Source organism: Pipra filicauda, unplaced genomic scaffold (genome assembly GCF_003945595.2).
Source record: "Pipra filicauda isolate LSUMZ 115617 unplaced genomic scaffold, ASM394559v2 scaffold121_size3267253_pilon, whole genome shotgun sequence".
Lineage (NCBI taxonomy): Eukaryota > Metazoa > Chordata > Aves > Passeriformes > Pipridae > Pipra > Pipra filicauda.
Window position 1 is genome coordinate 1453288 of NW_024103674.1, and position 28000 is coordinate 1481287.

A 28000-nucleotide genomic window follows, 5' to 3' on the forward strand; every position below is an offset into this window, starting at 1 on the left:
CCCTGCTGCTGTTTGAGTGGTAACAGTTGGCTGTTGGCCCCTGTGGTGTGTTTTGTGGCTTTTCTTAAGGTCAAGGCCACTGTGAAGTGGGAAGTAGCACAGTGGATTGTTAGCACAGGTGAAACCTAGAACTTGGGTTCAAAGAGAGAGGCATAAAGAATTAAAAAAACCGCGAATTTAATATTTTATTTTATAATTTAGAGTAAAAAAAAAAAGGAAAATTATCATCCCAGTGCTTTTTAAAAGTAATTACCAAAGAGAGCAAAACTGTGCTTTGAGCTGTAGTACCTGCTGACAAATTTCTACTTGACTGATACCTTAAGAACCAGAAAAGGTGATCCAGACTTCAGTAGGCACCACAGTGACACCAACAAACTACAGAATCCATTCTGGATGCTATTACAGTGTCACAAAACCAACCCTTAGTGTTTTTATATCCCTCATAAGAGCTTCTACCCTGAACAAACCAGGCTGGGAACTGATCACAAACTCTGGACTTGGTCAAAAAAGGAATCTTCTGCTGGTTTTGAACTGCTTTTGGACTGTCATGCTGTGTTAGTGACTACACTGTTCTTTCATGAGTGTTCATTAACTTTAAACCCTGAGTGCATCCTCCTGGCTTGCCAGATGTGTTCTTGAGCTGGTGTCAGTTCCTGAGCCAAGGCAATTAAGGCACAAAATAATTTTAACTAACATTTTGTTGTGGTGGTTTTTGGTGGTTTTTTGTTTTGTTTTGGTTTGGTTTTTTTTAACAGAAAAGGGTCAGGACTAAAATTGACACCGCAGCCTTCTCTGTTTTTAAAGCTGAAGTTGGCCATCCCAAAATTCCTTTTAATATCCCATGGAAAACTGAAGTATGACCTTTTATTTCAATGGAAAACAAGTACACTTGCTGCTGTCCTGGAAGCTGTCAGCACTCCTCGTCTCATCCACCAGGACCTGGCAGCTTTCCTCTTGCACTGAAATTGTATTCTTTTATTAAAATCTCACTAGTATGTTGAGGTAGTAGTAGTTTTACCAATAACTCAGTAGCCAAGCATAACTTTTCTATCCAGAGAAAAGTGGATGGTATTATTCTTTGCTGACTTGGTTCAAAATAGCCTGTGAATTGGTAACAGCAGCATCAACTTAAAAAGCTGTGAGGAAGCTGCTCAGGGCATCACAAAGTACAGGCTAATTATCTCATAAGCTGAATTGGGTGTCTTACAGCTGTTTCTCATGCACATTAACAGTGTTAAGCCTCAAAGCTTTGTGGAAAGCATTAACTTGAGGCATGTGGATGAAATGAAATTTGCTTTTGACTGTCTAAATATTTACTCAAGTATTTCTGTTTCATGCCCAGTACTACTGACAAAAGGCACTGTAGTTCTCACAGTCAGAACTAGGCTGAAGAAAGGCCACAGGAATTATATTGAACCTGGCTGGTTTTGTCTGTAATTGCTGCTTTTTCCTAGCAGCAAAAGGAAAGGGAGACCTCAGGGAAGAGAATTCTTCAGAAGTGTGGATGCAGTTAAGAAAAGGAAGTAAATTTAGAGAGATACCTTTGCTCAGACCAGAAATCAGCTCTGCTGGCCTTGGCCTTCCCAGAACCAGTGTCTCATCTTTAACAGTGTTATTTGTATATAAAAAATAACCCTGGCTATTCCTGAAATGTACTTTGCAGGACGAGCAGGTTGTGGAGCAGGTTGCACAGTCCGTGACGTGTTAAAGTTCAGTGCAAGGAAGCAGCAGCAATTGCACGAGCAAAGCTCTGCCCAGCAACCTGCAGGTGTGTTGGTACTCCTGGGACTAGACAGGCTCACTGTTCCTGTGAAAATAGATTTGCTCCCATGCAGTGAGGTGGCGTGAGCAGAAGAACCTCCAGAGGTTGAGGATGATCCCCTGGTCAAAGGGATTCTCCAGCTCGGAGTGGCGCAGGTAGGAGATGCGGTGGTGGGACGTGAACTCCCAGGTTGTGGTGTTGCACGAGATGAGGTACAGGTGGGAAACAAGCAGCAGCAGGACCACAGTGGTGAATATGACTATCAGGAGGAAGGAGAGCAGGAGGAAAATGTTGTACTTCAGCCATTCCCAGGACTGTTGAAAGTAGAGGCCTGACCTTTCGATTCAAAGAGAAATAAATCTGCAGTTAAAGGAGCAGAATAAGTTCCATAAACCTGATGGCACATTTAAGTTTGATTCATAACTAGTGAGCTGCTGATAATCCTTTACTACACAGAGTTAATATACTGTAAAGTCCTGAGAGACTGCACCTGTAGGGATTGGAATCTAAGATGTTCAGAAATGCTGGTTCCCCTGACAGCTGAGAGACAATTGCCTTGAGTTAACTCCTCTCCTGAACAGCTGGAACCCTGATGGACTTTCCAGCACTTGGATTTGTAAACAAAGATCAGTAACTGAAGCAAAATGAACAATGAAACCTAAATTATCAGATTCTGCTCAAGATTAGGGGGCTCCAGGATGCAAAAGACAGTGAAGATCCAAAGCCAATCCAGTGTTCTACACCAGCCCTTCCGTGGGCCTCAAGGAGCACCACAATTTTCGGCCATCTCAGAGGTCCAAACGCCACCTCCTGCCCTTACCAAGCAACGTGGCCTCCCCACAGCAGAACCACCAGCTGCACAGCCAGGTAGGCTATGAAGAGGGGGTGGTTCCTTTCTCCCACACAGTTCTCAATCCAGGGGCAGTGGTGGTCGTAGCGCCGCACGCAGTGCTGGCACAGCTGGCAGTGCCTGGCTCTCATGGGCTGCTGCAAAACAGAGACAATCAATCAGAAAAACAAAAAAAACCCTGCTGGCAGTAGTCACTGCAGTAGTGCTGTCCCACTCCCTGCTTGATAGAACAGAACATCATGCAAAACTCTTCCTCCACAGCAGTCCTGTCCCTAAAGCACTCCAGGGTGAGACAACAGCACATCAGCATTGCTAAGAACAGCTCAAAGGGGTTGTGATTCCCCTGCTACAGACCCAAATGGGTGAGATTCAAACTAAGTGACTCTCCCACATTATTTCTATCTACACATCTTTATTATCTACATATTTATAGGAAGTCCAGTGTGCCACGGAGGGAGACAGAGCCAATGAGTCCATTCAGGAAAGCATGGGCAGACTACTGAGGTGAGAAACTAGGACCACTGCTGTTGAATAGAGTGGGCAGGGATGGGATGTTTTTAAGGGATGCACAGAGGAGGGAAGTGTCTGCTTCTGTCAGTACAAGACATTTGCACAGGAAAGCAGCTCAAATACCAGGAACAGAAAAGATGAAAGACGAAAGACCTGACTGAGAAAAGTAGCAATTCCTAAGATTTGTGCCCTGAAGCATAAAAATGCTTTGCCAGCTTTTCCTCCTGCAATAAGCTCACTTATCCTGGTAGATATTCTTTAGGAATTTATGGAAGCTGGGATAATGCTTAATTTTATTAAACCGATAAGGATCACTCTGAAAACAGGCCTCTCTAGACTTTAGGCAAACTGTTTTAAGAGCTAATTAAATTGCTCTAATTTCTCCTTCATGCTGTCTTTTACCATCCAGGCCAATGTTCTGTTGTTTTAAGGCCTCCAAACAAGCTCTCAATGATGATCAGTTCACACAGGGCCTTCAACTGCCCTTCTGACTGTCAAGGTATGTTCAAAATAACCTTCTTGACACTGGCTGACATGGCAGTAAGAATGCAGAATACAATTTTTCCACGGCAAAAGAAGATCCTTGTTTCTACAAGCCAGCAGGGACTTCCAGCCTTGGAAAACTGGCCTTTGTGCCAGTGTCCATCACTACTACATGTGTAGCTACACAATCTGGCCTCCTCTGAGCAGCACTGATGGAGCAGAAAGACCAACAACAGCAGCTGAACTTTGAAGATCACTCATCCCATCCTGTTCCAGCATGTTCTGGATGCCCACCTTCACCAGGCAGTAACCACAGCGCCGCAGCTTCACGTCACCCGTAGCCTGGGGGATCACCAGGCCCTGTCCTTCAGCCTCCCCTGCCTGCAAAAAAGAGACAGAGGAAGGTTTGTGTGGTGCTGTCTTGGCATGACTGAGCTGTCTTACTGCATCTTTTTACTTAGCAGTTACACAGTGCTGGTTATCATTAGGAAAGTTAAACAAAATAATTCCTTGGAATTCCTAGAGACGCTGCAGTTGTGGTACAGCGAGAGAGAAGGGGCTCCTGTAGCCACACAAAGAATGTTTGCATAGAGGCAGAAATAACTGGACAAGACACACTTTGGGACAAAAACAAGATTTCATTTCCAAACACAATAATGATGTCTTTTCAGTATAAGCAGTGCTACTTATTCATCCACAGCCACACTCACATTAATGATGGAGGACCAAGACTGATCATGCTTTTGTCCTGCACAGTCTGGCAGGCAGTGAACCTCAGGCAGACTATCAGTTACTGGAACTTTGCATCTCCATTTATCTCACTGTAACTTGTTTGTGTGCGTGTCCTCTGAGAGAGCAACAAATCCATAAACAGTTCAATAAACAGGGCTGCAGAGAGCACTGTCTGCCAAACCTGCCCTTCAATTTAGGGTTTTGTGCACTCGTACCACTTGAGCAGCAGTTAGAATAAAATAGGTCATGTACACATTCTATAGGGCACTGCAGCCTCTGCTGGAAGAGAGGACTTGGGCTCAAATGGCACAGTCACTTACAAGGTCAGTGTGGTGTGAAAGGCACATTTAAAGTCTGAACCCTTTTGCTGCTGTTACAGAATACGAATGTGAGGCAGTCTGGTCTCATCTCCGATGGGCTGTGCGTGTTTCCTTCGTGCCAGCACAACAGAAACTATTTCACGCTGTTCTTATCTTGCAGAGCGGAAAAAGAAGAGAAGCCCTATGGACTTCATAGCCTCACCACTGTTCATTTATGAAGGGATTTACCTTTGCTTCCTCTTCAGGCTTAACAAAGCCCGGATCCATGAGAGACACTTTGAAGTACAGCAGGACGGAGCACAGAACCAGCAGGACGAAGATGAGCGGCTGCAGCAGCTCCCCGCGCTCCTCTTGCTCGCGCAGATCTGAAAGGTACCCAAAAAAGAGAGAGAGCGGCAGCTCCTTGTGAAGCGTCCGGGATGTTTCCCTCTGGCCTTAGCAAAGGGATCCCGCACCTACGGGGAGAAACGGGGCGGGGTGAGCGGGGAGAGGCTGAGAAGGGGCTCCCCACACCCTCCCCTGCCCTGGGGGCACCCCCGGGCCGTGCCGGGGGCAGGGCCCGCACAGCCCCGCACCGACCCCCGTCCCCCGGTGCCCCCGGGGCGGAGCGGCCCCGGCCCGGCCCCGCCTCACCCGTGCGGTGCAGGAGGAGCCCGAGCGTCAGGGCCGCGCTGAGGGCCGTGTGTGCCGCCCGCACCCAGCGCCCGCCGGGCCCCATGGAGGCACCGCGGCGGCCCCGCGGCTCCGCCGGCCCGGAAGGGACCGGGCGGGGCCGGAGGGGACACGGGCGGGGCCGGAGGGGACCGGGCGGGGCCGGAGGGGACACGGGCGGGGCCGGAGGGGACACGGGCAGCGCCCCGAGGCGGGGCCAGGGCGGCCTGTGCCGGCCCGGCGGGCGGGGGCTCCGCGGGGCACGGGACTCACTTCTCTCCTCCTCGCGGGTTTTGCTGCCCTGTAGAACCGGGCTCTCTTTCCTCCCCACCATTCCCGATTTTTCCCACTGCAGCCCGCGGGCCTCCTCCCCCCCACACCGCCCGCGTTGTGCCCAGCGAGCCGGCCCAGCGCCCCGGGGTCTTTCCTCGAGGAAGGTGTTGGACTGGATGATCATCCAGTCCTTCCGACTCGGATTCGGTGTTTTCCCTGAGCCCCTTCCCGCCCCGAGCCCGGGCTCTCAGTGACTCTGCCGGGCTGTGCCAGCGGGTGTGGGGAGCGCAGGACTGGGCACAGTGCTCGGCACCTCCGATACACCAGGGCGGACACTGCTGGGTGTGCGGAGTGATGGAAGGGTCTGGGAGCCATGGAAGGGTCTGGCAGAGATGGGTCAGGCAGTGGGTGCCGTTCGAAGGCTGCTCGAGGTGGTGCCTGAGGTGCCGCACTGCATTACCTCCAGTCTTGCCAATGTGGTTATTCCATGTGTTCATTTCCATCCCCCGGGAAGAGGCACAGAGGCCGTGCCTGGCTGGATGCGGTTACAGGGCCCCATGAACAAAACGGAGCCTGGAGAATGCCCGACATAACTTGAGGAGGGATGTGATCTGGCCGGGGATGTCTGCACTGAAGAGGCTCCTGGCTGAGCGAGGGCATTGGACGGCCCGCAGAGCGAAGCAGGTGTGTTTAGAGAATGGCCCTTCTCAGCTCAAACAGGCATCTAAAAGCAGTTGAATTGCACCCCAGATGTCTCTTGCTAACAATAAAAAAGCTAAGGTGACTATAGCTTAGATGTACATATTTACACTTGGAGTGTCTGTCAGTTTAGGGGAGATGAATCTCATCACAGGCCTGTAATAGTTCCAAAATCAGTGTTTTCTCTTTACACTATTTTCAGTTTTAACACAAATAAACCCTGCTGCTTTTGTTACCTTCCTTCTCAGTGAAAATTTTGAAAGAAAAATCCTATTCTTTCTAAATTTACCCTCCAGCACATTAAAAGTAGCTGATTCCTTGATATCGTTTGCCCATAAATTCATTATTTTGGTCTCTGTAAGTCAGTGGCCACCTGCTGATTCCAGGAAAGCACCTGGCTGTGTGGGTCACTTAAATGGTTTACCTGAGACAGCTGGGTTGAAATGTTAATAAAAATTGTAGACAAAATTTTCAATAATCATTCAAACCCTTTTGCTTTAATTTTTTTTTTTATTCTAGGTAAATGCAAAACTTACAGCTATCCTCCCTCAGACACCTCACAGACTGTACTGGTGCTTGAAAAAAAGGTGGGTAGTGTCTTTCCTTCCTTGCAGAGAGGTGTAAATTTTAAAGCTTAATAATGGCAATTTGAGTAGTAACAACATTATCCACTTGAAAGTAGAAACATTTTGATGTTCTAGAATAATCTGTCCTAAGGAGTGTATTCTCACTCTCTTTGTGATTAAAATAATTTGGTGCATGTTACTCTTTTTATCTTCTCCTTCAGCTGTGAAACCTGTCTTGCAGAGATCAGAGCTCACCTCTGTCTCAAGGGCTTCAGCCTCAGTGAGTGGTTGAAATTAGGCTCAGTTCCAGAAAATCTCTAATAGCGAGTTTCTGAGTGGAGATTCTAGGTTCTTATGGCATTCCAGCTAGGAATTCCGTGCTGCTGGAAGCCTAAGGTATCTCTCTGTCCTCTTACAACGGGGCACATTTTCAGAGGCAGTTCAGTTTCATATGATTCCTCCTCCCACTCCGTTCACCCCGAGTCTGATCCTTTAGAGACTCCACAATGACCACTGAATCAAGCGGCAGTTGAGCCCTTGCAGGACCAGAGTCTTAAGAAGAAAGTCACGCTGGCCTTAAAGCAGATTGACTGGCTTAAGCCAGAGGCTTTTCTTAAGTGCTCAGCTTCTGCCCACTTACAAAGCCTGGGCTGTGGAGTGTGAGCTGCAGATCTGTTACGGAGTTCAGAGCAATCTGTACACTCAAATATTGTCCTGATTTTTTTATTCTCCTCTCACACAATCTCCTAACAATACTCTCTTCCTCCACATCTCTTTTCTGTTGACAAACAGTATTGTATCCCTTGGAGTGATGAAAGGCAAAGCCACTGAACTGCACCATCAACACATGGCAGTTCCTTTCATTTGTAATGAAATATTTGACAGCAAACGGCCCAGTAATGTACCTAAATAAACCACATCCACAGACCAAAGGAAGAAGACACTGTTGAGCATTGGGTTTAATACACAGCGGGTATCCAATGGATACAACAGAAAAGTTAATTCATTCAGAATTGTAAGGAAGCAGCAGTTGTGCATTTTGATTTTTTTGCTGGGTTTCACCACGTACAAACATTTGAACCAGGCCCCCACATCAGGCAGGTCCGTGGACAGAGTAAAAGCAGACACTCGTTATAACGGAGGGTGTTTTCTTTCAGCAAAACAAGGAAATACATATTTGGTTAGCTTAAAAACTTCTTTAAAAACAAGAAAAGAGTTACAGAGAGAATCAGTGACAAGTATATGAAATCAAACCAAAGTCTGCTAAAGCAGAAGTGTTTCAGTTCAGCAGGAAATCTCCCTCAACCCTTATTTAAGTGCTGTCTTCTCCAGCCCCCATGTTCCTTTTCATCCATACCTGATGACTATTGCCCTCTGTGCTTAATGCACATGGTTGTCGTGGAGACCAGCTGTTTCCCTACTTTTAATTCTCTTTTTCTAGCACAAGCTGCCCTCTGACACCTGAGCTGTGGCAGGCTCCTCCCTGAACAGTCTCAAGGAAATGTTTTTTCTATGGATAGTGCCTGACTGCAGTGCCCCTGGAGCTCTTGTCCTACTTGTAATTAATTGCCTTCTTCAGGTGATGAGAGGAACTCAGCTCACAGCTCCAAGACTTTTCTTCCCACTCATCCTTTGCAGAGACCAGAGTGACAGCAGCAGCAGCCCAGCCAAGGTGACAAGCTGGGTAGGATTCAGTGCTGAAGAGAAACATTTCAGTAGGAAGGTGCAGGGAAACAGCAGCCATGGTGCAGATGGATTATCTGCAATGCTCTGATTGCCACAAATATCAGTGCTAAACTTGCCTGGCTTGGTCTAGATGAGAAAGTCTGGTGCTGCTGGGTGTTAGGCATCATACAAGGAGATGCCAGTCCTTATAAGCAATTCCTCCCACAGATCTTGTAAAATGGAAGCACTTGTGGGAAGTTGCCCAGCAATTTGGAAGTTGCCCAGCGCTGCCTGCTGAGCCAAGGGCCACTGAAGGACAGGGCAGCCTCCAGCCAGGGAGGAAACTACACAGTCCAGGCAGAGGGATCCTTTGTTGGCACAGTCTCTGCAGGGAGCTACTGAGTTGTGTTCGTGCTCTGCTTGCCAAGCTTTGCAATATTAAAGGAAATGCAGTAGTGAAATCATGAAGAGTCTGGGTAGGCCAACAGCTACTGAGCACAAGGAGCACCTCTGCCACGTGTTTACTCATGATGAACTTCTCTCCAGCTGGATTTTCACTTGACAGTTCTGGTGACAACCCTGTTCTGGTTTTCTGAGCAGGGTTGGTGATTGGCTCTATGATTCTGTGTGGAGTTAAAGTCTCCTGGTTCATTCCTTTGATCCAGCAAGGCTGGAAGGTCTGAGGCTTCCCTGGAACAGGCAAGCATTTCAGGGTATCTGACTTCCCCTTTTACATTAGACCTTCATAAAAAAATCAGCCACTTTGCCCTCCCCTCCTTGCAGAACACGGATATGATATCTGCAGGCAGCTCTCCTGTTCTGTCCTCAGCTCTGGATCTATGGCAGCAATTAACTCTGTCTCCAAAAACTGCTTTCAGGTCATGCCTCTCTTGTTTCAGTTAGGGAAACTGTGGTACAAACTCATTTCAGACTTCCAATTACAGAATTCTTGGGTTGTGCTCAGGTGTTCAGAGGATACCTTTCTCTCTTTTGCTTCTTACTGAAGGGGAAATGTTATTTTTCAGCTCACAAATTCTTGGCTTGAAGACATGGAAACTTGTAGGCAAAGCTCATGTGACTAACAGGGATGGTACTTCTTTTAACGTGCTGTCTCAGGAATTTACCTTGCTGTGGCCTGACTCAAAGTCTGATGTGTAGCTTGCTGTAATTGCCCAGTTGTAGTTCCCCCTTCCCCTGGGATCAGTGACAGATTTCAGCTTAGACTGAGCTTTTCTGGCAGCCTGGCCTGACTCCATTAATCTCCTTGTTGCTGGGAATTTGAAATCTTTTTATCCTGGTTCAGGTACAGCTTGCTGAGGGGCTGTGAGCAGTGAGGACAGAGGTTTACAGTAGGAAACAAAGCTTTGGTGCAGCTTGGAGCTTGTTAGTTTGGGATGCAGCAGGTGAGACCCCAGTAACAGCTGAACTTGGGGGGGCACTGGTTTGAAAAACCCAAACCTTTGGGGTCTTGAGGCAGATGGAACCAAGTCACTGGTTGTTCATTAGCCTTGATGTAGTTGTGCCAAAATCTCAGAGAAAAGCCTGACTGCATGGATTGCAATGCAAGGCTGAGCTCTGCTCCAGCTGAGATGGGAGTGCCATTGTCTCCCCAGGGTGGCAGCTGCATTCTGGGGACAAGGGTTTCGATACCTCTCCCCCTGTGACGTGTCCCCTTCTGCTCCACTCCCTCCTTGCCAACAGTCAGAATCCTCAGTGCTTTTTGTCAGCTGATTCGAGATTTTAGTGGCAGGAGCTTTCACTACATGGGCATTGGGAAGGAAGCAAACCTGGTGGGCAGCACTGTCAAGTGAAACAACTTCAGGACAGCAGCACTAAATGGAATTAAAGAGCAAAACCTGACTCCCCTAACACACCAAGGCTGCCTGGCAGTATTTGCAGCCTCTCTTAGTTTTGCATCTAGAAGGAAGATCAGCAAATGTTACACAGAAAACAGATCTTGAAATAAGCTTCCCCATCTCAAAGCTTTAGAGACACAAATTCTTGGGGAACAGGAATAAGAGAGAGAAAAATACATTTTAAAAGACTGCAAAAAAAGTATAATTTGTCAAGTTTTGCAAATCTTAAGAAAACAATTCGAAAGTGACACAAAAATATATATAAGTTTGAAAAAGACTTAAAAGAAAAAAGTACAGATCTCACAATACCAAAACAAATGACATATGGTTAAAAAGAAAAAAAAAAAAAAAGACATTGAATAACACCATATTGGCAGAAAAAGTAAACCTGTCCAGGCAGCTGTGTTCTGTCAGTTAAAGTGTCAGTTTGTGGATCAAGGATCTGTCTCTAATGTGCTCACAAGGACAACATGAACTCTGAGCATTAGCAGAACCTCATAGCAGCGAGTCAAATCTGAGAGCAACGTGTCCAAGGGCAGAGAGCAGCGAGTTACTGTGCTGAGAGGCCTGAAATGTCCCACCTCACGTGGCTGTGGGCTCCTCTCCTGCTACCAGGCATAAAATCTTTTCCAAGTCCCTTCTAAGGGAAGATTTGTGACTTGTCAAAGAGCTGTGGTGAGCAGTGGGCTCTAAGCATGAGCTGCACACTGTGCTTAGAGTGTCTGGCTGGGAGAAACTTCAGCTTCTGGCGCCCTTACAGGTCTGGAGTGTTACAGGTGAAGATCAGCTGGGTGGGACTCTCCTCTCACCTGCATCACAAACTGCAGTAAAGCTGCTGATGGGAGTGGGGCTGCACTGGGAAGTGCTGCTGGAGTCAGACAGGAGTAGGGCCTTCTGCTTCCGAGAAGAAAGTGGAACAAGAGGGGCTATTTCATGGGATTGCCCTCCAAAGGGTGCATGGAGACTCCCCACTCTCAGGAGAGGACTTCAGCACCTCCAATTCCCGCAGTTGTGCTGTAGTCAGAGACCTGTAAAGGGGAATTACTGTGCCACTGAGCACAGCTTGTGCTGATGCAGACTGAGGAAGAGCAGAGCAGCTCCAGGCCATTCCTCGGACTTGTATGAGGGGTACAACTGCTCTGGATCAGGGCCTGGGAGAGTTTATTATGCAGACAGAAATACTCTGGCTTTGTAGCCCTTCCCCACAAAAGAAACAAAACTAAAAGGTGGTGAAGGTCTGGAATGAAGATGTGTAGCCCTTTATGAACAAACCTGGTGCCTTCTTGCACAGGCTCCCTTTGAGAGAAAAGCTCTGTGTAGCCAAGAATATGTAACTGGTTTTACTGGTCATCCCTGACCTTATGAGGGTGGGTGGGCTGGCAGATCCTACTGTACTGCCAATGGGGACAAAACAGACCTCTTGACTTTACTGGGAATGTCTTACTTCTGGATGACCCATATACAGTTAGCAGTGCTTCCATTAATGTGAGTCTTCTATAAAAAACCCTTAAGGGAGTGAATTAACTTAAAAGATCTTTCTTCCCTATTTTCTCCATGTATAAATATCACTAAAAGGTCAGTTCTTTTGGTCTGTCTCTCTGGTATTGTGTCCCCCAACCTCTCTGACTAAATAAATAACTCATCCCTGCCCACAGCCCCACTGAGCAGCCAGTGCTGATTCAGGACTGGTGTTCTTGCAGACATTACAGGACCTCATGCAGTACAGCAAAAGGGAATTCTCTAAAAAGTGGGAAATAAACATGTCACACTAGTGATCACACAACTAGGTCTTCAAGCTCATGGTCATTTGAGGCTCTCTGTGTGGTCTAAAACAAAAAGGTTAAAAGATACATAATGTAGTTGTCTTTGTTTTTTGTTTTCTTTTTATACAGAAATCATACACACGGAACTTCAACCTGAAACTTCATAACAAAAAAAGTCCACTAAGGTAAGGAAAGCATTTTGTTGTGCAAAAAGTCCCTCCCCCCTCCTCTGTTCACCTTCATCTACTGAGGGTCTCACACACACACAAAGTTTCCTTCCAACGGGCGAGTTGGTAAGAAAGAGTCCTCCCTATGTACAGTGAGTTAGAGAGAAGCTGGATACAGTGCTGGCAAGAGGCATTGGGTGAGTGCCTCTATCTGGAAGTGTCCATGTTCTCCTCCTTAAAGTTACTGCAGTGCTCTATAACTTTCCTATGGATAAAACAAGGACAAGGAGAAAGGGTTTAGTGTAAAGCTTATTGCACCCAGTTGTGAGACAGTAAGGTAAGAACTGTCCCACAGTTGATCTCTATGTAACTTTATCCTCTTTGTGTCAAAACCAGTAAACTCCACAACAGCAGCTTAGAGCTCCCAATCTGGAATGTCAAGTCACAGTAGTGCACATCCAGATCCATTTGTGACTGTTCATTCACCACCCCCATATCCAAATCCTCAGATACCTTTGAGTCACAGCAGGAAACACGTGCACACAAATGTCTGTCATTCACTGTGCTGTCACCTGTGCCATAAACACACACTGTGTGTAACTGTGACTGTCTTCTGCAGGCTCCAGTCCCCTCCAGCGCTTAGTGACCCTTCAGCTGTGGGAATACCTGCTGCCCACCCACCAGGTATGTGTTCCCAGCCCATCTCTACCTCTTTTATATTCATCCTGCAGGTATGAAATTACAGCTCCTGCTCTGCCAATGACCAGAGACTGCAGCTGGCTTTTAAAACCCTGAACAGATGACTCCAAAAGAAGGTCACGTAACTGGGGAAGCTCACAAAGGTGATGGACTCTCTCTACCTTTTGAAAAATGCTCTCATTTTAACTGTGCAGTCAGTAGTTTTAATGACAGACCAGTATGACTCTGGAGACAGACAGTGATGACTGGAGACTATTGGCCTAAGAGCTGCAATTAGTCACGTGGCTCCCTTGATCAACAAGCCAATTCTGTAACCAATTTGCCTGGCAATGATCTGTGTGCATTGCCCACCTACAAACACCTCCAGTCTGTGTTCACTTCATACCCCTTGCACACATCAATGCAGGCCTTGCTTTGGCAGCCTCACTTGATGTGGAAGAATAAAAACTAAACTGGATGTTTGTGACAGTGCTCTGGTGTCCTACCGGGCCATTTCCTTGGTCTCTTGCCGTGCTGAGGCCATTTTGATCATGTCCTTCAGGAGAGGGATCCCACCTTCTTTGATCAGCAGCGGGCAGTACTTGTCAGCTGCAGAGAAAAGAATGAAACAGGCCCTTGTGAGCCCTCACAAGAGGGGTACAAAGGGTGGCAGGAGGGCAAGGAGAAGGATCAAAACAGTGAAGGAATTTCCTACACACCAAGTCTCATTGTTTTTGTTTGGCTATGCTGCCTGGACATTCCTGCATCATTCAAAAAAGGTTTTCTCCCCCTACATAGCTTAACTGGGAAGACTTTTTCTGCTGACAGCCTCAGAGCCACCCCCTCAAGTTCTACAGTGCAAGGGATGTGATTTCAGAAAGGGAACTTACGGTAGACAGAGACCAGGTTATAGAGTGCCCAGGTGGCCCAGTGCTGGCTGACTGGGGAGATTCCTTGTGGAAGAAGTCGGAGGATTGGTTCAAATGACCTGCACAGAAATATTACAGAAGTTGTTAAAAATCCGAGAGCAGCTCCTTTCAGCACCTTCACCACTCACAGCAATACAAACTCTGCTCACAGATGTCACAGCAGTAAACGCACTGGCACGCCAAAGATTCTGGCACCAAGGCTAAGTCTGTGTCCCAGGGCAGTGCTGGCAGGATTACAGACCCCGCCACTTCAGCACAAACACTGCCCAGATAAATAGCTGCTAGGAGGGTGACTGAGCCCAAAATCTGATTTCCATCCTCCATCAGTCATTTGCTCACAACAGCTAAAACCCAGCACTGATGGATCTGTAGAGGGGATAAAGCCAAGCTATACCCAGGCAAAGCTGGCTGCACACATGCAAGGGTTGCTGTGTTTCTTCTGACGACAATGACATGTCTATACTGTGGAACAGGCACTGGAATGCCAGTTCTGGATCCCTGCCAAGCACTAAGGGAATACTGAGTACCTGATACCCTCTTACAGGAAGGGTTTTGGACGATCCCAGCAGTTGTATAAACGCATGATTTCTGGGAACTGTGTCTAAATATGCCCCTGAGAGTGAAAGCTACAGCACATGACTTTGGGAAGCAAACACTTAAGGAGCTGCAAAGGACAGCAGTCTCAGAGCATGATGCTTAGGCAGTCCCAGACAGATCATGGGTTTCCTGAGGTACTCAATTTCATCAGAAACATGCAGGAGAAATTCTGTCAGGCTCCTAAACTTCTCCCATAGGAATTGCCAGGTAAGGTGTCTAATTTCAGCAGCTTGTGTAACATATTTCAAAGGAAGATGTAAAACCCTCACTAAAGAATATCCCTGAGGATGTTCCTCTCTCACTTTGAACAGAGCCTCCATGCTGGGCTATATCTCTTCCATTCTCTCTGTTGGTGTTGGCTTCCTGTGACAATCCTGGCTCCTGGGTGAGTGGGCCAAACTTTTCCTATTCCTCACCTGTAATTGATATTTCTCCTGGAGTTGATATCCCAGCTCTGGATGGCTGCCCACATCCTCTTCACAACTTCCTCTCGGTGGGGTTCACAGATCCCCCAAGCCTCTGGACCATCAAACATGATATGGGAGAGCACTCCACAGGCATTATAGGACACCTCAATCCCGTCGGCTTTGCTCTCCAGCAGGTTGCTGCCAAGGGAGACGAGATCACTTAGAGGTGCTGAAGCAGCAAAGGTTTAGGAGTCTCCAGGTGATGGAGGAGCAGAGTTCCAGGCCCAGCTGATGAGCCAGGCACTCACCTGAACACACTGATGAACTGGGAGGTCATGAGCTGCGGGCGGAGCTCCTTCACTTCTGCCACATTGCCCAGGAGGCCCAGCATGTTGCGGTGCAGCTCCTGTTTCTCTGGGAATTCCTGGATGAGCAAAGGACAGGATTACATACAGGTAGGGCCACAGTGATGCCAAGAACAAGCAACCCTGGGGAAAGGCTGTACAGCACATCTAGAAAGGCTGAGCACTTTTGGGAAGTCAGGAATGGCTCCTTAGCAGGAGCCAAATGGGATCTGGAGTGCTAAAGGTACATGTGAAGTGGGAGAGTTGAGACCAGGGCCCTCTGTTCACTGTTCACTGCTGCTCTGCTCAGGGGAACTGAGCAAAGCTGGGGAAACAGGAAGATGTGTTCAGTTCCTCTGTTCTACTGGCTGGGTGGAAGGATGTGAGAAGAACATAGACAAGCTTTTACTTTTCCATTTGTGCAATGCAGGAAGTACTCCTTGGAGAGGAGCAGAGCCAGGGATCCTGCCCAGGCACCCGCATCTCCACTGCTCGTGGAGACAATCTCTCCCCAGAGACAATCACACTTACTTTCAAGCACTCCAAGAACAGTTTCATGCCGCTGTAGTTAAGGAACATCTCACAGTTATCTGGGGTCTCATCAGTGATGTTCCATAGGGCACTCCAGGAGAACTCCATCACCTGATCACACTAGAGAGTCAAAGAAGGGACAGAATCAGAGCTTTGCTAATGTGGGAGCCTGACACAGAGCAACCACTTGTTTCCTCTGGCATCACCCCAAATGGCTCCAGAGGTAAGAAAACCTTGTTATTCACTTTCAATTTGTCAGCAAGTGGGTTTTTTTGTTTAATATTTTTGTCTCCCTGTCACATTCCCCTGCCCTCAGCCTGAGACAAGAAATTCTGCAGCATCAGCTGAGATGTCTTGTGTTTGTCAGAGAAGCTGAGCTGGCACTCTGGGCTGATCTCCAGGCCTAAGTGGGACTGAAGAGCAAATACTCTATGTATATGTTTTTTTGGGGAAACACTCACCGTTTTATCAGCCAACTTCTTCTGAATCAACTTTAGCATTGTCTGTGGGCAAAGGAAGGGGAAGAGTGAGAAACAGTTTAGAAATCATGGAGCTAAAACTTAGCTGCTGTGGTACTGCAGTGGCCAATTTTCAGGCATATTCAATTTTGATCCTTTGTAGAGAACCTACTTGGTATCTCTTTCTTTAAACCAATGGGACTGGGTTATGTTCAAAGTTGCAGGTATTTACAGAGATGAACTATGCCAGTCCCTGAACCGTTGAGTTTGTGGTTGAGTCAGTTTTGATCTGTATGACAAAGTCTGGGATGTGGCATAACTGCACCAGAGCACTGGCCTCTGCAGCTCTTGGAAAAGGTGAGGGACGTGGGTTGACATGAGCTGGGAAGCTGATGCAAACTTGGGGAGGAAGAGAAGGAGCGAGTCACAAGGTGGTACCAGCTGTGGAAATAACATGATGTGGTGAGGAGGTATAACCTGTATAAGGTTACAGTGCTTCTCTGCCCTCCCAGGCAGTCTCTGGGATCATGGCTGGTAAGCAAGCAAAGGGGCTCCAGGAAGGGTTAGCACTGCTGGGACAGTGATACTGTGAGGTTGGATCACAGCTGGATGCACTGGGTGAACGGCTGCAAGGGAACTGTGCTGGGTTAAGGGTAAGCAGACACCCTGGGACCATACCAACCATGACAAACCCCATCTTGCCCACAGCTTCTTTGTGGTCATTGTCCACCTGGCAGACCAGAGCGTTGCAGAGGTGCACAGCGATGCGCTGGATGGACTCGTCCTGCCGGCTCTGGTTGAGGATGTTCAGCAGCAGCTCGTTGACCCGGCGGTACTGGAACTCCAGCTCCTCGGGAATGCTGAAGTTACACAGTGTCAGGCAGCAGTTCCGCTGTACCTGGGCCAAAAGGAAGCAAATGCTGGGCCAGGTGGCTACAAAACCACCGGCCCCATCACTTCATGTTTCCTTTCTGCTTGGTATTGAAACCATCTTCTTGCCTCACTACAGCTACTAAAATTTCAATTACCCTTCTATTTAGTGCTGTGCTTTAGCCATGCTCTGTCAGTACCCCTTTCTTTCTCTCTGTCACTCCAGTTTCACAAGGCCACACAATTACCCAGGGCCCACTGCTTTCCAAGCCAGTTCCTCACTGCGTGCAAGCTCAGCTGGCTTCCAGTACAGAGATTTGGGATGTTTCTTTCCATTGACTCGATATCCCCAATGCCTTTGACACCACAGTCAATGCACAACCTTTGACTGCTACCCATGGAAAAAAAGGAGCCTTGCTATCATTACTTTCTCCCCCTTTTTCTGGAGAGTATCACATGGATAAGGAACACCCTGCACGTAATCCCCATCACTGAGTGAAGGAAAGGAGCAGATCTGGGCAATCGCTTCTCTGCCTTGACTCAGTGCCTGGAGGCTGAGGAGACCCAGATGCTGACACCAGGCTAAAGAAATAGGATAAGGGAAGAAGGGCGCTGAAGGAGCCTGGTCTGCTCTTACTGTGACCTCCTGGTAGGACTCCATGCCGTTCAGCACCACCTGGATGACCTGGCGCCGCAGCTTCACACTCTGCTCCATGCGGTACTCGGAGTTGGTCAGGTAGAACAGCGCCGCGCTGCCCGTCACCTGGATGTTTTTGTCATCCTTGTGGCACTTGAGGGCTGTGATCACCAGCTGTGGAGAAAGAACATGGAGCTTCAGTGCCACTGACTTGCTGTGGAGTCTTGGAGTGACTGTTAGACGCCCTCAAGGAATGCGTGGCCCAGGCATTGAGGGAACGTGCTTATGAAACGAAGGTAAACCAGTTCCACTGCACTACTGGAACCTTCTCCAGAATGGTTTCCCAGGGTGAAAAAAAGACTGGGACCACAAAATTGCCCTTGTGAGGGAGAGGCAAAGGCTCACCTGGAGGGCTCTCAGCAGCTGGCTGCAGCGCTCGATGCGGGCGATGTCGAACAGGAGGTTGATGGCGCGGGAGGTGATCTCCGGCCGGTGCTCCGTGTAAGCCTCGATGGCATTCAGGACTTGCTCTTCGTTCTTGTCTCCACTCACCTGGTACAGGGGAACAAAAACAGTCAGGGAAGAAATTATGGAGGAGGAGGCAGATTTCCTGCATTATCAACTAGGTATTGAAAGGTCAGAGCTTAGTTGTCACAACTGAGACCCAAAGAACTCCGCTCTACTGGCAGCCAATAACTTTCATGTTCTTTCAACTAATACCAAGCTCCCACTGCCTGCATTCCTGCAGCCTCATTACCTTGTAGGCTGGAATATGTGTCAGGCGGCAGAGAGACGTTTCAAAAAGGCCCAGGAACTGGAGTGGCCGTTTCAGACCCCGGAAGGGAGCAATGCTGCTCTTTGCTGGCTCAATGCTGGGGGGAAAAAAATAAGAGATCGCTCATGTCGGTACCGTGTTTCTTCAGGTGTCAGCCCTCCATTCATTCTGCACTGCCTCGTAACCAGAGTGATAATGGCTACACTTCACTTTACAGGAGCTCCTAAACATAACCCTAAACGTTCATCCCAGGTGATCCCGAGTGAAGGGTGAATGTGTGGAATAGAACCAGCAGTAAGAAGAATTCATGCAGACAGAATGCAGCTTTCCCAGGTAGAATTTGTCCTGGAAATTCACTGGTTGGAGTGAACATTTCCTTTTAAAGGGCTGTGGATGTCACTGATCCAAAGTATTTGCAGTCTGGGCTGTGCATCATCTGATAGACTAGATCTGCTTCTGTGAGCAGGCAGGAACACTGCTTTTGCTGCCATGTTCCTTATTGACCAAGAGCCAGTGCATTTTCACCAGCTCTGATAAAAAGGAGCCAGTACTGTCCCACTTGTTTGCTTCTGTTCAGTAAGTGCTTCATAGGAGGGCAGAGTTCTTGGCTGAGCTGGAAAACCAAACCTCTAGCTATGCCCCTACCAGGATTTGCAAGGATTGATCTCCCCAATATCCAGGTCAAATCTGAAATCAGGCCTTTAGATTCCAAGTTCCTAAAACATTCAGCCCTCCCTGACTCAGTGTATAAATGTTCTGTCTCAAAAGAGCCTGGATTTTAGCGAGGGTAAGAATGTTCTGTGTAGGAAGTATGTACAGAGCTTTGGAGTCCTTTCAGAAATAATCCTGCAGGAGATCCCTGGGAGAATGTGTGTGGAAAAGAACTGAAATCCTTCAGAGCTGTATGGCAGGCAGATGGGATGATTTCTTTATTACTCTTACAAGTCCTTACATGTATGGTAAGGACATGCTATGCTATTGCATACAGCAATAGCAGTTGATTCTCACACCAGTCTTTACTGTCAGGGGAAACTGGGAAGAGTTGTATCCTGCTTTTTAGTCTTAGACCTACAGAATTTGGGAACTCAAAAGAGGGAACTGTTCTTAACTCATCTTTCCATGATCTATCCATCCAAGCAAACCTCAGTAACTGCTGTTCCTGTACCTTGTCTGGCCCATCTTCTCCTCCATGCTGGGGATGGTGCAGTTCTCCAGCATGGTGTGCCCTGAGATGTCGAGCGAGCTGAGGTTCACCAGGTTCTCCACAAACAGGTTCAGAACCCGCCGGGTCAGCTTAAACTTGTAATAACTGGACAGATGGTCTCGGGAGATATCCAAGTGCCTGCAGGTGACAGAGAGCATCTCAGAGCCTGGAGAGCGTTAGCTGGGGCTTCTGCCTCTCTACCAGAGGAAAAGGAGTACCAAGTGTGGTTATTATTTATTATTATTTCCTTCCCAAGGTACAGGAATGTGATTCTGTAGGCTCTGGCAGCAGCAGCTGGCCCTGTGTGTAACCAAAGCACACAGATTATCTGGCAGAGGTCTACCTGGAGCGGAGCACAGTGAATCGTCTGGCCACACATCACAAAGCAAATGGCTCCAGGCTCAGGAACTGCCTTTCCCAAGCTCCATCGCAGCAGCCACCTGAGCATTTCTGCCTGGAGATTAAAATGCACCAGAGGATCTTTGCATCCCCAGAAACGTATCTTGCCTCATCCTGCAAATTAAGTTACACAAGATTTTGTCTGCTTCCCCAATCTTCTAATTTTTCCACCTCGGGCTAGTACTCTGTCCTGATTTCTTTCAGGTGTTTAAATGCTTAAGCTTTGGGGAAATCCTGCTGCTATGGGAGTGGTGGGACAAACTGACCCATATGGTGTGCAGGGGGGGTCCCTTACAGGGCAGGGGCTAAGATCCTTGAGAGAGACTTTTCTAAACTTCCTGAAACAGGAGCCAGCATCCCACTCACAAAAGTGTCTTCTACCTGCTGCAGACCAGGTTTCATTGCAAGTCACTGGGACTTAAAAGTACTTAGATTTAGAAAATGTTATCCAGGATGTTCCCTGAGACTCCAGAGTGTATGTTAATGTGCCTGAATTCAACTGTGATGATGCTAAAGCCATTGCAAAGCATCCTTCCTGTGAATAGTAAGGCCTTTCTCTCTGGTTTGGGAAGTCCTGGATTCCTTTCCCAATACCACTGTGAGGTTTGAATAGCAATTGTCTCAGCTCTGGTTCAGGAAATTGTTTCACTGTCAACACTTTTAGGTCAGGAGCACCCATTTGTTGACACTGCTTGTTCCCTTGGTTGCCCCATCCATGCACAGTGGGCTTCCATGGAGTACAGCCAGAAGACAGCCTGAGCTCAGAGCTTTTCCTAGTTTTATTGCAGAGCCAGGCTTAAACTTTGTAAATCCCTGTTTGATGAATGGTTTGGAGGACTGAGTTTCGCAGTGTATCACTGTGTTAGTTTATGTAACCATATGTAGTAATTTTCTTTTGCCATCTCTTGGGTATTCACCTCTTCTATTTTGTTTGTCTGGTTGGGGGTGGTGATGGTTTTGGTTCGGTGTTCGGTTTGGTTTTTGGGTTTTTTTTGGGTGTCTGGGGTTTTTTGGGAGGTGTGAAGGTGTTATTTTTTGCTTTTCTAAGAGGAAGTTTCTGCTAAGTATGTCTTTTTACAAGTAAAATTCAGGCTGGCTTTAGACATGTCAGATATGTGCAGTGAGTCAATGAGTGAGCCTGTTCACAGGAAGGTTTATAACCTGAACCCAGCAGGTTATAAGGTTACAGGCACCCAGAGGTGCTTCTCTGTTAGCAGGCAAGTAGATAATTCCTAAAAGACCTTTTCCTATCAGCGGGCAAAGGATAGGCAAGGAAGAACAGATCTGACCTGAGCTTGCGAAGCTGTGCGATCACTTGGATGTGTTCCTCTGAAAGGTCCATGTTGTAAAGCACTAAGGAAACCAGACTGTCCTTCCACTGGGTGAGGAATCCCACATCATTCAGCTGGATCCCAGAGAGATCCAGAGCTGCCAGGGAGGCCAGAGGCCGCAGCAGGGTCTCCACGTTCACCCCCTCGATCAGGCGGCCCAGGTTCAGGAAGCGCAGGCGGCTGAAGCCTTCAAAGGTAAAGTCCTTGACCAAGACCTGGCGGGTGGGGTTCACCAGACAGTCATCCTCACACCCCCCGGGGTTCTCCTCCTCGTAGAAGATATTGCAGCAGCCAAAGAGGCTCAGGGAGATCAGTGTGTGGCTGAAGCTCACCAAGGTTTGCAGGCTCTTGGCCGTCAGCTTCTCACAGTTAGTCAGGTAGAGCTCAACAAGATCCTGGGAAAAGAGAAATCAAGGTTAGGAGATATTTCACAGGTAAAGTGCCCGCCCTGTTTGATCCACACCTCCCGCTGGGACAGCCTGAGACCACATATCACCAGTGTCCCCATCCCATTCCCTACAGTGGCTTTGGGAGATGAGAAGGGAGAAGCCGATGTTATTCCCAAAGCGAAGGATGGAGCCTTGGGGATCTGCATGTCTGGGATTCTAGCTGGTGCCCATGCAGCAATGCTGTGACATGACAGCTGTCAATGCAACAGCACCTGCTTCCTGATGGCCTCCAGGTCCTGGTCCTGCACAATCTGTTCCCGCAGGTGGATCCGAGCCAGCCTGGTGCTCCGTGGGTCTGAGAAGAGGGTGAAGAAGCTTTCATGGGGTTCGAAGATGCTGTCTGTCTTCACCAGCTCCACGTACCTGTGGGGGGCAATGGCATTAGCACAGCATGGCAGAGGCTCAGCTACAGCTCTGGCACCTGCACTGGTGACATGGGAATGTGACACCAACCCCCTCCTGATCACCCAGGTCAGACTCTGGGGTAGAGGGGCTGACCCACTACCTCTCCTGGCACTGAGCTAATCCTTAGGGATATCTTGGGCAAGACTGTGTGTGTTTGTGAGCAAACTGGATTCTGGCAAGCACAGCCTCCAAGAATTTTTTCCCTAGCTGTTTAAACTTAGTAATTTGATTTTTTTTCTAATTTTTTCAGAAAATTAGCTGGCCGGAGTTCTCTGCCAGACTTTGTGGGCACGAGTTCAGCCAAGAGAGACTGTGACAGCCAAATTATGTAAATCCCTGGAAACAGGTTGCTTTGTAAATCTATGGGAGCAGCAACTTTAAAATTTAACATCTGTTAGCACTTTGCACTCTTATTTCTCTGCTTGGAGAGGGGCTTCAGCAGTGGGAAATGGGAAGGCTCCTTTGTTGCTTACTGACTGTGAAGCAGTGACTGTTTCACTCTGGGTTTACCCTTCTGATTTCCCTTTTAACAGGACTTTGTTCAGCTCTATCTGACTAACTTGGAAAGGGTGATATCCACAGAAATTAGAGTGATATATAGCACTACAATAACTCTGGGAACACTTCCTTCTGAACTTAATGCAAACCTTTACTGCCAAGATGAAGATCAATTGGAAAAACAGCCCTATGATTTCTTCCCCTTTCATTCTTTTTGGAGAACTATACACCCCTTTGCCTGAGCTCCCAGCTCCTCAAACCAGGCAAAGCTTCCCAAAGCCAGGCCTAAAACATACTCATTGACAAGTTTGTCACAGATCTCGCTGGGCAGGAAGATGTCAGGGTGGAGCCGGAGCGTTTCGTTGTCCAGGAGGTAGCAGAGGGTCCCCTCCAAGTTGCGAAGGCAGAAGTCGGTGCACAGGGTCATCAGCGACTCGGGGCTGTCGGATGCCATCCTGAGGGAAGTTATGGGAAGGGGAAGAGCAGGAGGAAGCTTTTGATTCAGGAGATCCTTTCCTTAGATGAAGTTCCAGGATGGATTTACAGGGACATCAGGGCAGCTGGAAGCAGAGGGGAAAAGAGATGCTTTGAGAAAGGCGCAAATCCAAGCGTCCCGACCAGCGTCCCAGGATGTTGGGAGTTGTGTTTACAGCCCTGGACCTCAAAAAGACCTGCAGCAGTTTGGCCTCTCTGGCAGTGTGACCGTAATTCCTTGGTATCTCCACCCCCAAGGATGAGTTAATGTGAAAGTGTTTGGAAATGAGGCTGCACAGCCAAATGTTTCCTCCTTGCAGATTATCTGGTGACAAAGGCCCTCGGAAAGGGAAGTGGCAGAAGCCACATTGCTTGGTCTCCCTCAGAGTGGGTTGGATAAAGCAGCAGAACATTTGCTGTCGGGATAATCCTCTGTGTGGCCTCTGTGTGGCCCCGGTGGGATCAGCTGACCCCGTATCTCCTGCCTGTAATTCTGTTTGCCACCACTCCAAGGCAAGTTCCGTTTTCAAGCTGAATGTTTCCCTGTAGTGCCAAGGCAGAAGCTTCATGAATGTCTTTGAACTAGACCGTGAAGTGGATCAGAAGCCAGAGGCAAACACACGGACTGGTCTGGGATCCCTCTGAGTGCAGTGTAAGGCAACTCAGCATGTGTAAGTTTATGCACATGCTGGACACCTGAACTCAGGGAAGATATCACTGTCTTTATTTGTTTGACAAAAATCTGACAGCTCTGGTATCAAGATTTGCTCACTGAAGCCCTGAGGTGTTTAGCAGAAGTGTTAATTTGAACACCAGCAATGACATTTTACTTCCAAAGGGTCAAATCAGGTTAGAAGCAATCCTAATGTGAACTTCTCTAAAGATTTCCAGACACAAAAATATTGTTGAAATGTTTATTTTTGATGTAAAACCTGTGTCTTATCCATCAGTCTGTCCCTGCTGGCAGCAAGAACACCAGTGCTGTGGAGGCAGTTGCTGTTCTCTGTGCCACAGCTGAGCAGCCACTGCTGGGGAAGTTGTTGCAAAATGTCCTTAACCATACTGCATTTCTCATCTTTATCCCGCAGCTGCAAAGATCAGGACACTTCTCTGTGTCTCCCTAAAGCCTCTGCTGCTCTCCCTTTCCTCCAGTCCTGCAGTATCAGTACAAGGCAGAAGAGTTTAACTCCCTTTCCTCAGCCTAATGACAAGGGCACTGGGGTGGATCAGGCACCTTCTCTCTGCCCTTTTCAGATGCTGTTCAGCCCCTACCTGGGTGATGATGCCCACACAAAATCAAGGCTGTGGACAAGGAAACCCTTCAAATCCAGGCACCAAAGGGTCTCCATGGGCGACAGGAGCACAGCTGTGACTGAGCCTGCCCGGCAGCCCAAGCTCCCTCTGATCCCTCCCTGTCCTGCAGAAGGGATTTCCATGCAAACATGAAGGCAGCACAAGTTGGAACTCAAACCTCTTTTTTTCCTTCCTCCTGCCTTTCATTAATTCTTTTTCTGTGTTCTGACCTACAAGATTTAGCAGCTTTTCCAGGGGGGGATCTCAGGTTCTCTGCTGGTGTTGGCTCAAAATGTAAAACCTCTCCAGGCAAAAGCAGATGCTGAGGAAAAGAAAAAACAAACCCAAAACCTCAGCAATCACAAAAATTGTACTTTAAACTCTCTCCAATCAGGATGTTAAGGGTGTAACCTACTCTTCTGTGTCACTGAGTCTTGAGATGGGGTCACAAGAACATAAAATTGTGAGTTCTCAATAGTGCCATGACAGCTCAGAGACATTGGAGGTCCATATGGTCTCAACCATAAAACAGAAGGAGCTCCATAATCCATGGCTCTCTCCTTTGTAGCCAAGTCAGGAGAAAAGTCAAGGCTGAAATGGGCCACTGAGTGCAGAGTATCTTCTCTCTGGCTGGGAGGTCCTGACCAGGGGAATGCAGGTGGGAGGCAGCTGCCCTGTTCCTGCTTTGGAGATGAATCAGCCTCACCTCCAGAACGAGTCCCTCTCGCAGATTTTGCCTCAAGCCTGAGAGAATCTTTCCAGAAAGGCAAGATCAACAGGAAGATCTGAACCAGTTGGGAAGCACGTTCTGCTGTCCCTACCAGTTCCCCTGTGCCATCAGACAGGAGGTCCCTGCAGCCAGTGTTCTTCCACTGTTTACTACCGATGGCCAGAGAACTCGAAAACAAATTCCCATTGACAATCCATTGTCACGTGCAGCTGGAAACGGCCAGTGCTTGGGACTTGTCCAAGCAGCTCAGAGCACCAGAGGGCAAGGACTGCCTTCCTGTGGCTCTGCCCAGCCTCTGTTCCCTCTCTGCTGAGACCAGCACAATGCAGCCAGTTGATCCCAGCCCTGGAGAAATCAGCTGCCCTTTAACTTCTGAGCTCCCCGTGATCCACCAACACAATCCCAGACAGAAGTTCAACAGAAAGAAGAGTGGTTAAGCTGTCCCAGTGAAATAAGACCAAAGAAAAGCTTTCATCTTCATGATTTATTATGGATATCTGAGCAGCTGCTGTGACCTTTTGTCCAGGACAAGACACAAGCTGGGCTCTCCCTCCTCACTTAGACCCAAGACGTGACATGTCGGCAGGGGGAGGGGGAATTAAGTGTCAGTAGCTGCCCTGATCAATATTGTCTCCAGTTACAACCTTGGTGTGTGACACCAAGAAACAAACTGGAGATGCTGATAAATGACTAACATTTGTCTGATTGTTATCCTCAAGCAGCTCTCTACAGGATCAAGCTGCCCAGTGACAGCCACCAGTGCCTTCCAAGGATGGGCAACGAGCTGCCTGGTGCACGTGTGCTTTGGAAGAGTCAAAGACAGACACATGAAAGATGCTGAAAATTCAAGAGCACCAACTGCAAACTGACCAGAACTACAGTGCCAATATTTATTTCTCTAACAAATTTACCTCCATCTCAGTGCATGAAGGAATCGAGTCCCTCAGAGCTGCAGGAGCAGGCACACAAAAGCCATTTCCATGGGCACACAGCCCTCTCCCTGCAGCCACAGCCCCCTCCCACCATCCACAGGCCCAAAACCAGCCACAGCACAGGCAGCTCCACTCACCCCATCAGCAGGTCCCACCAGTCTCTTTGCAAGTATTGTCTATTTTCAGGCTGCACCTGAATGGTGACAGCATTCCAGGCTGCACTGGCACATGAGCCCCTGGCACTCTTGGGGCTGCTGGTGCCAATATCCTCTCCCCTGGACTCCAGACCAATCCTCTCTCCCAGCCTCTCTCCAGGCAGTGCCCAGAGCCAAGCCTGACTCACTCTGGCTCCGTGCCAACCACAGAACGTTTATGCTGCCGCTGCTACAAAAATAATTGGCAAAGCTGACTTTTCCAGCATCAGGGACCTGTCCAAGGAGAGGGCAAACACTGTGCACTGACATGAGTGATTGCAGCGACTCCAGAATAACGAATGTCACGTAAATGCAGAGTTTGGCACAGGTTACGCTCCGAGGGGAAAGTGCACTGTCACCTTCCCTGGCGTCCTGCAGCTGCAAATCACTGGGATGGTGTTAATGGATGGGCTGTGGCAACTCGTGTGGGGAAACCCCATCCCTGCTCACACCGGGGGAAGGGAAGCAGGAGGAGATCGAACTGTTCTGTAACCCAGCACAGCCTGAATTCCCAAACTTGTCAGCCTGCCACGACTGACACCGTAAACGAGACAGCTCGGGGAATGTGTTGATCTTTGTACCTGCCCGCAGCAAAGATGCTCCTTCGGTTCCCTGAATTACACCACGGATTTCCATCCTATAAGTCACCTTCCCAAGAGGACACCCGGGTGCCCCCGCTCACGGCTCCCTGGGCGCGGGGGCTCCGCCAGCCCGCGATAGGCTCTGACAGCCCTGCGAGCGCTCGCAGTAGCCGCGGGCAGGGCTGGCCCCGAGCCCGAGCCCTCCGACAGGGGACAAGACCCAGAGGTCACCCCGGGGGCTGCGCCGGCGCTGCCGCCGCGGCGCGGGGCGCTGCCTGGCGGAGCCCGGCAGTCCTGGGGAGGGGATGGGGCAGCGCCGGGGGGCTCCGCACGGCGCTGCCGGGGACGGCGGATCCTCCCCCCGTCCAGGCGGGCGGGCCCGGTGCCCTCTGGCCGGGCTGCGAAAGGGCCCGACGGCACTCACCTGGTGCCATGGGGGGGCTGGTCCCGGTGCCCGGGGCGGGCTCCGCGTCCTGCTCGGCCCCGCTCCCCCCGCCGCGGCCTCCGCTGTCAACAAACCCGCCGTCACTTCCTCCCGCCGCGCCGGAAGCGCCGCCGCCGCCTTCCCCGGAAACACCGGCCCGGCCGGAACGCCCGGGCTGCGGGGGGACCCGCCGGGGACGGGCACGCGGTGGTGACGTCACGCGTTCCGTGACGTCATGAGATCAAAGGCGCTGACGTCACTGCGCGGGGCAGGGCGAGGCCTCCCCAGGGCAGGGCCCGCGCAGCCCCGCGGGTCCCTCGCTGAGGGTCCCACCGAGCCCCTCTCACTGAGGGGCGCCATTGCCGCGGGCCGCGCTCACGGCTGACATTGGCACCGGGCTGGAGCGTAACCGCCCCGGGGTTCCCTCAGTGCTGGGGGGAACCGGCAGGCCCTGCTGGCCCTTGGTGCCTGTGGGGGACCCACAGGGTGTCTCCCAGCCCCGTGGGGCGCGGGGAGCCGGGACGGGGCAGGGCCAGGCCAGGGCAGCCGGCACCGAGCCGGGA

At 49.2% G+C, this 28000-nt stretch overlaps 2 protein-coding genes and 1 long non-coding RNA gene across 7 annotated transcripts; 1 reads left to right on the forward strand and 2 right to left on the reverse strand.

The window, feature by feature from the left end:
* Nucleotides 1-6: 6 nt before the first annotated feature.
* On the reverse strand, nucleotides 7-5430 carry ZDHHC12 (zinc finger DHHC-type palmitoyltransferase 12). 2 transcript variants are annotated; one of them, XM_039387897.1, is made up of 5 exons: nucleotides 5291-5430; nucleotides 4886-5022; nucleotides 3900-3986; nucleotides 2583-2746; nucleotides 7-2098 (listed from the first exon to the last, which is right to left on the reverse strand). In XM_039387897.1, exons 1-5 carry the CDS (start codon nucleotides 5373-5375, stop codon nucleotides 1789-1791), a joined length of 783 nt encoding a protein of 260 aa, XP_039243831.1. In that variant the 5' UTR covers nucleotides 5376-5430; the 3' UTR covers nucleotides 7-1788. The 2 variants fall into 2 exon arrangements, with proteins under 2 accessions (XP_039243831.1, XP_027585634.1); XM_027729833.2 differs by having other exon boundaries at nucleotides 8-2098; nucleotides 2583-2749.
* Nucleotides 4836-16000, forward strand: LOC113992495. 2 transcript variants are annotated; one of them, XR_005565995.1, is made up of 6 exons: nucleotides 4836-5029; nucleotides 6096-6265; nucleotides 6800-6867; nucleotides 12260-12315; nucleotides 13029-13139; nucleotides 14813-16000. It is a non-coding gene; the product is annotated as an uncharacterized LOC113992495 (long non-coding RNA). The 2 variants fall into 2 exon arrangements; XR_003542269.2 differs by lacking the exon at nucleotides 14813-16000 and having other exon boundaries at nucleotides 13029-13453.
* Nucleotides 7554-27999, reverse strand: ZER1 (zyg-11 related cell cycle regulator). Of its 3 annotated transcripts, XM_039387847.1 has the most exons (17): nucleotides 27438-27998; nucleotides 23106-23369; nucleotides 22119-22269; nucleotides 21416-21852; nucleotides 19689-19865; nucleotides 18506-18620; nucleotides 18154-18300; nucleotides 17749-17922; nucleotides 16924-17139; nucleotides 16245-16286; nucleotides 15784-15903; nucleotides 15217-15332; nucleotides 14918-15106; nucleotides 13866-13963; nucleotides 13482-13584; nucleotides 12474-12562; nucleotides 7554-10298 (listed from the first exon to the last, which is right to left on the reverse strand). In XM_039387847.1, the coding sequence occupies exons 2-16, from the start codon at nucleotides 23261-23263 to the stop codon at nucleotides 12505-12507; spliced, it is 2301 nt and encodes a 766-aa protein (XP_039243781.1). In that variant the 5' UTR covers nucleotides 23264-23369; nucleotides 27438-27998; the 3' UTR covers nucleotides 7554-10298; nucleotides 12474-12504. The 3 variants fall into 3 exon arrangements, with proteins under 3 accessions (XP_039243781.1, XP_027585633.1, XP_027585632.1); XM_027729832.2 differs by having other exon boundaries at nucleotides 7554-12562; nucleotides 16972-17139; nucleotides 27438-27999; XM_027729831.2 differs by having other exon boundaries at nucleotides 7554-12562.
* Between the last annotated feature and the right edge of the window lies 1 nt (nucleotide 28000).

Bases quoted from the DNA above. Each gene is read 5' to 3' on its own strand.
- ZDHHC12 (XM_027729833.2), bottom strand. From the start codon at position 5,375: ATGGGGCCCGGCGGGCGCTGGGTGCGGGCGGCACACACGGCCCTCAGC. The intron at 5,023-5,290 runs GTGAGGCGGGGC...GGTACCTTTCAG, and splicing joins GCTCCTCCTGCACCGCACGG to ATCTGCGCGAGCAAGAGGAG. The intron at 2,750-3,899 runs GTGGGCATCCAG...TCTGTTTTGCAG, and splicing joins GTGGTTACTGCCTGGTGAAG to CAGCCCATGAGAGCCAGGCA.
- ZER1 (XM_039387847.1), bottom strand. From the start codon at position 23,263: ATGGCATCCGACAGCCCCGAGTCGCTGATGACCCTGTGCACCGACTTC. The intron at 18,301-18,505 runs GTAATGAGGCTG...CCCCTGTACCAG, and splicing joins CACATATTCCAGCCTACAAG to GTGAGTGGAGACAAGAACGA. The intron at 12,563-13,481 runs GTAGGACACCAG...TTTTATCCATAG, and splicing joins GAGACCAAGGAAATGGCCCG to GAAAGTTATAGAGCACTGCA.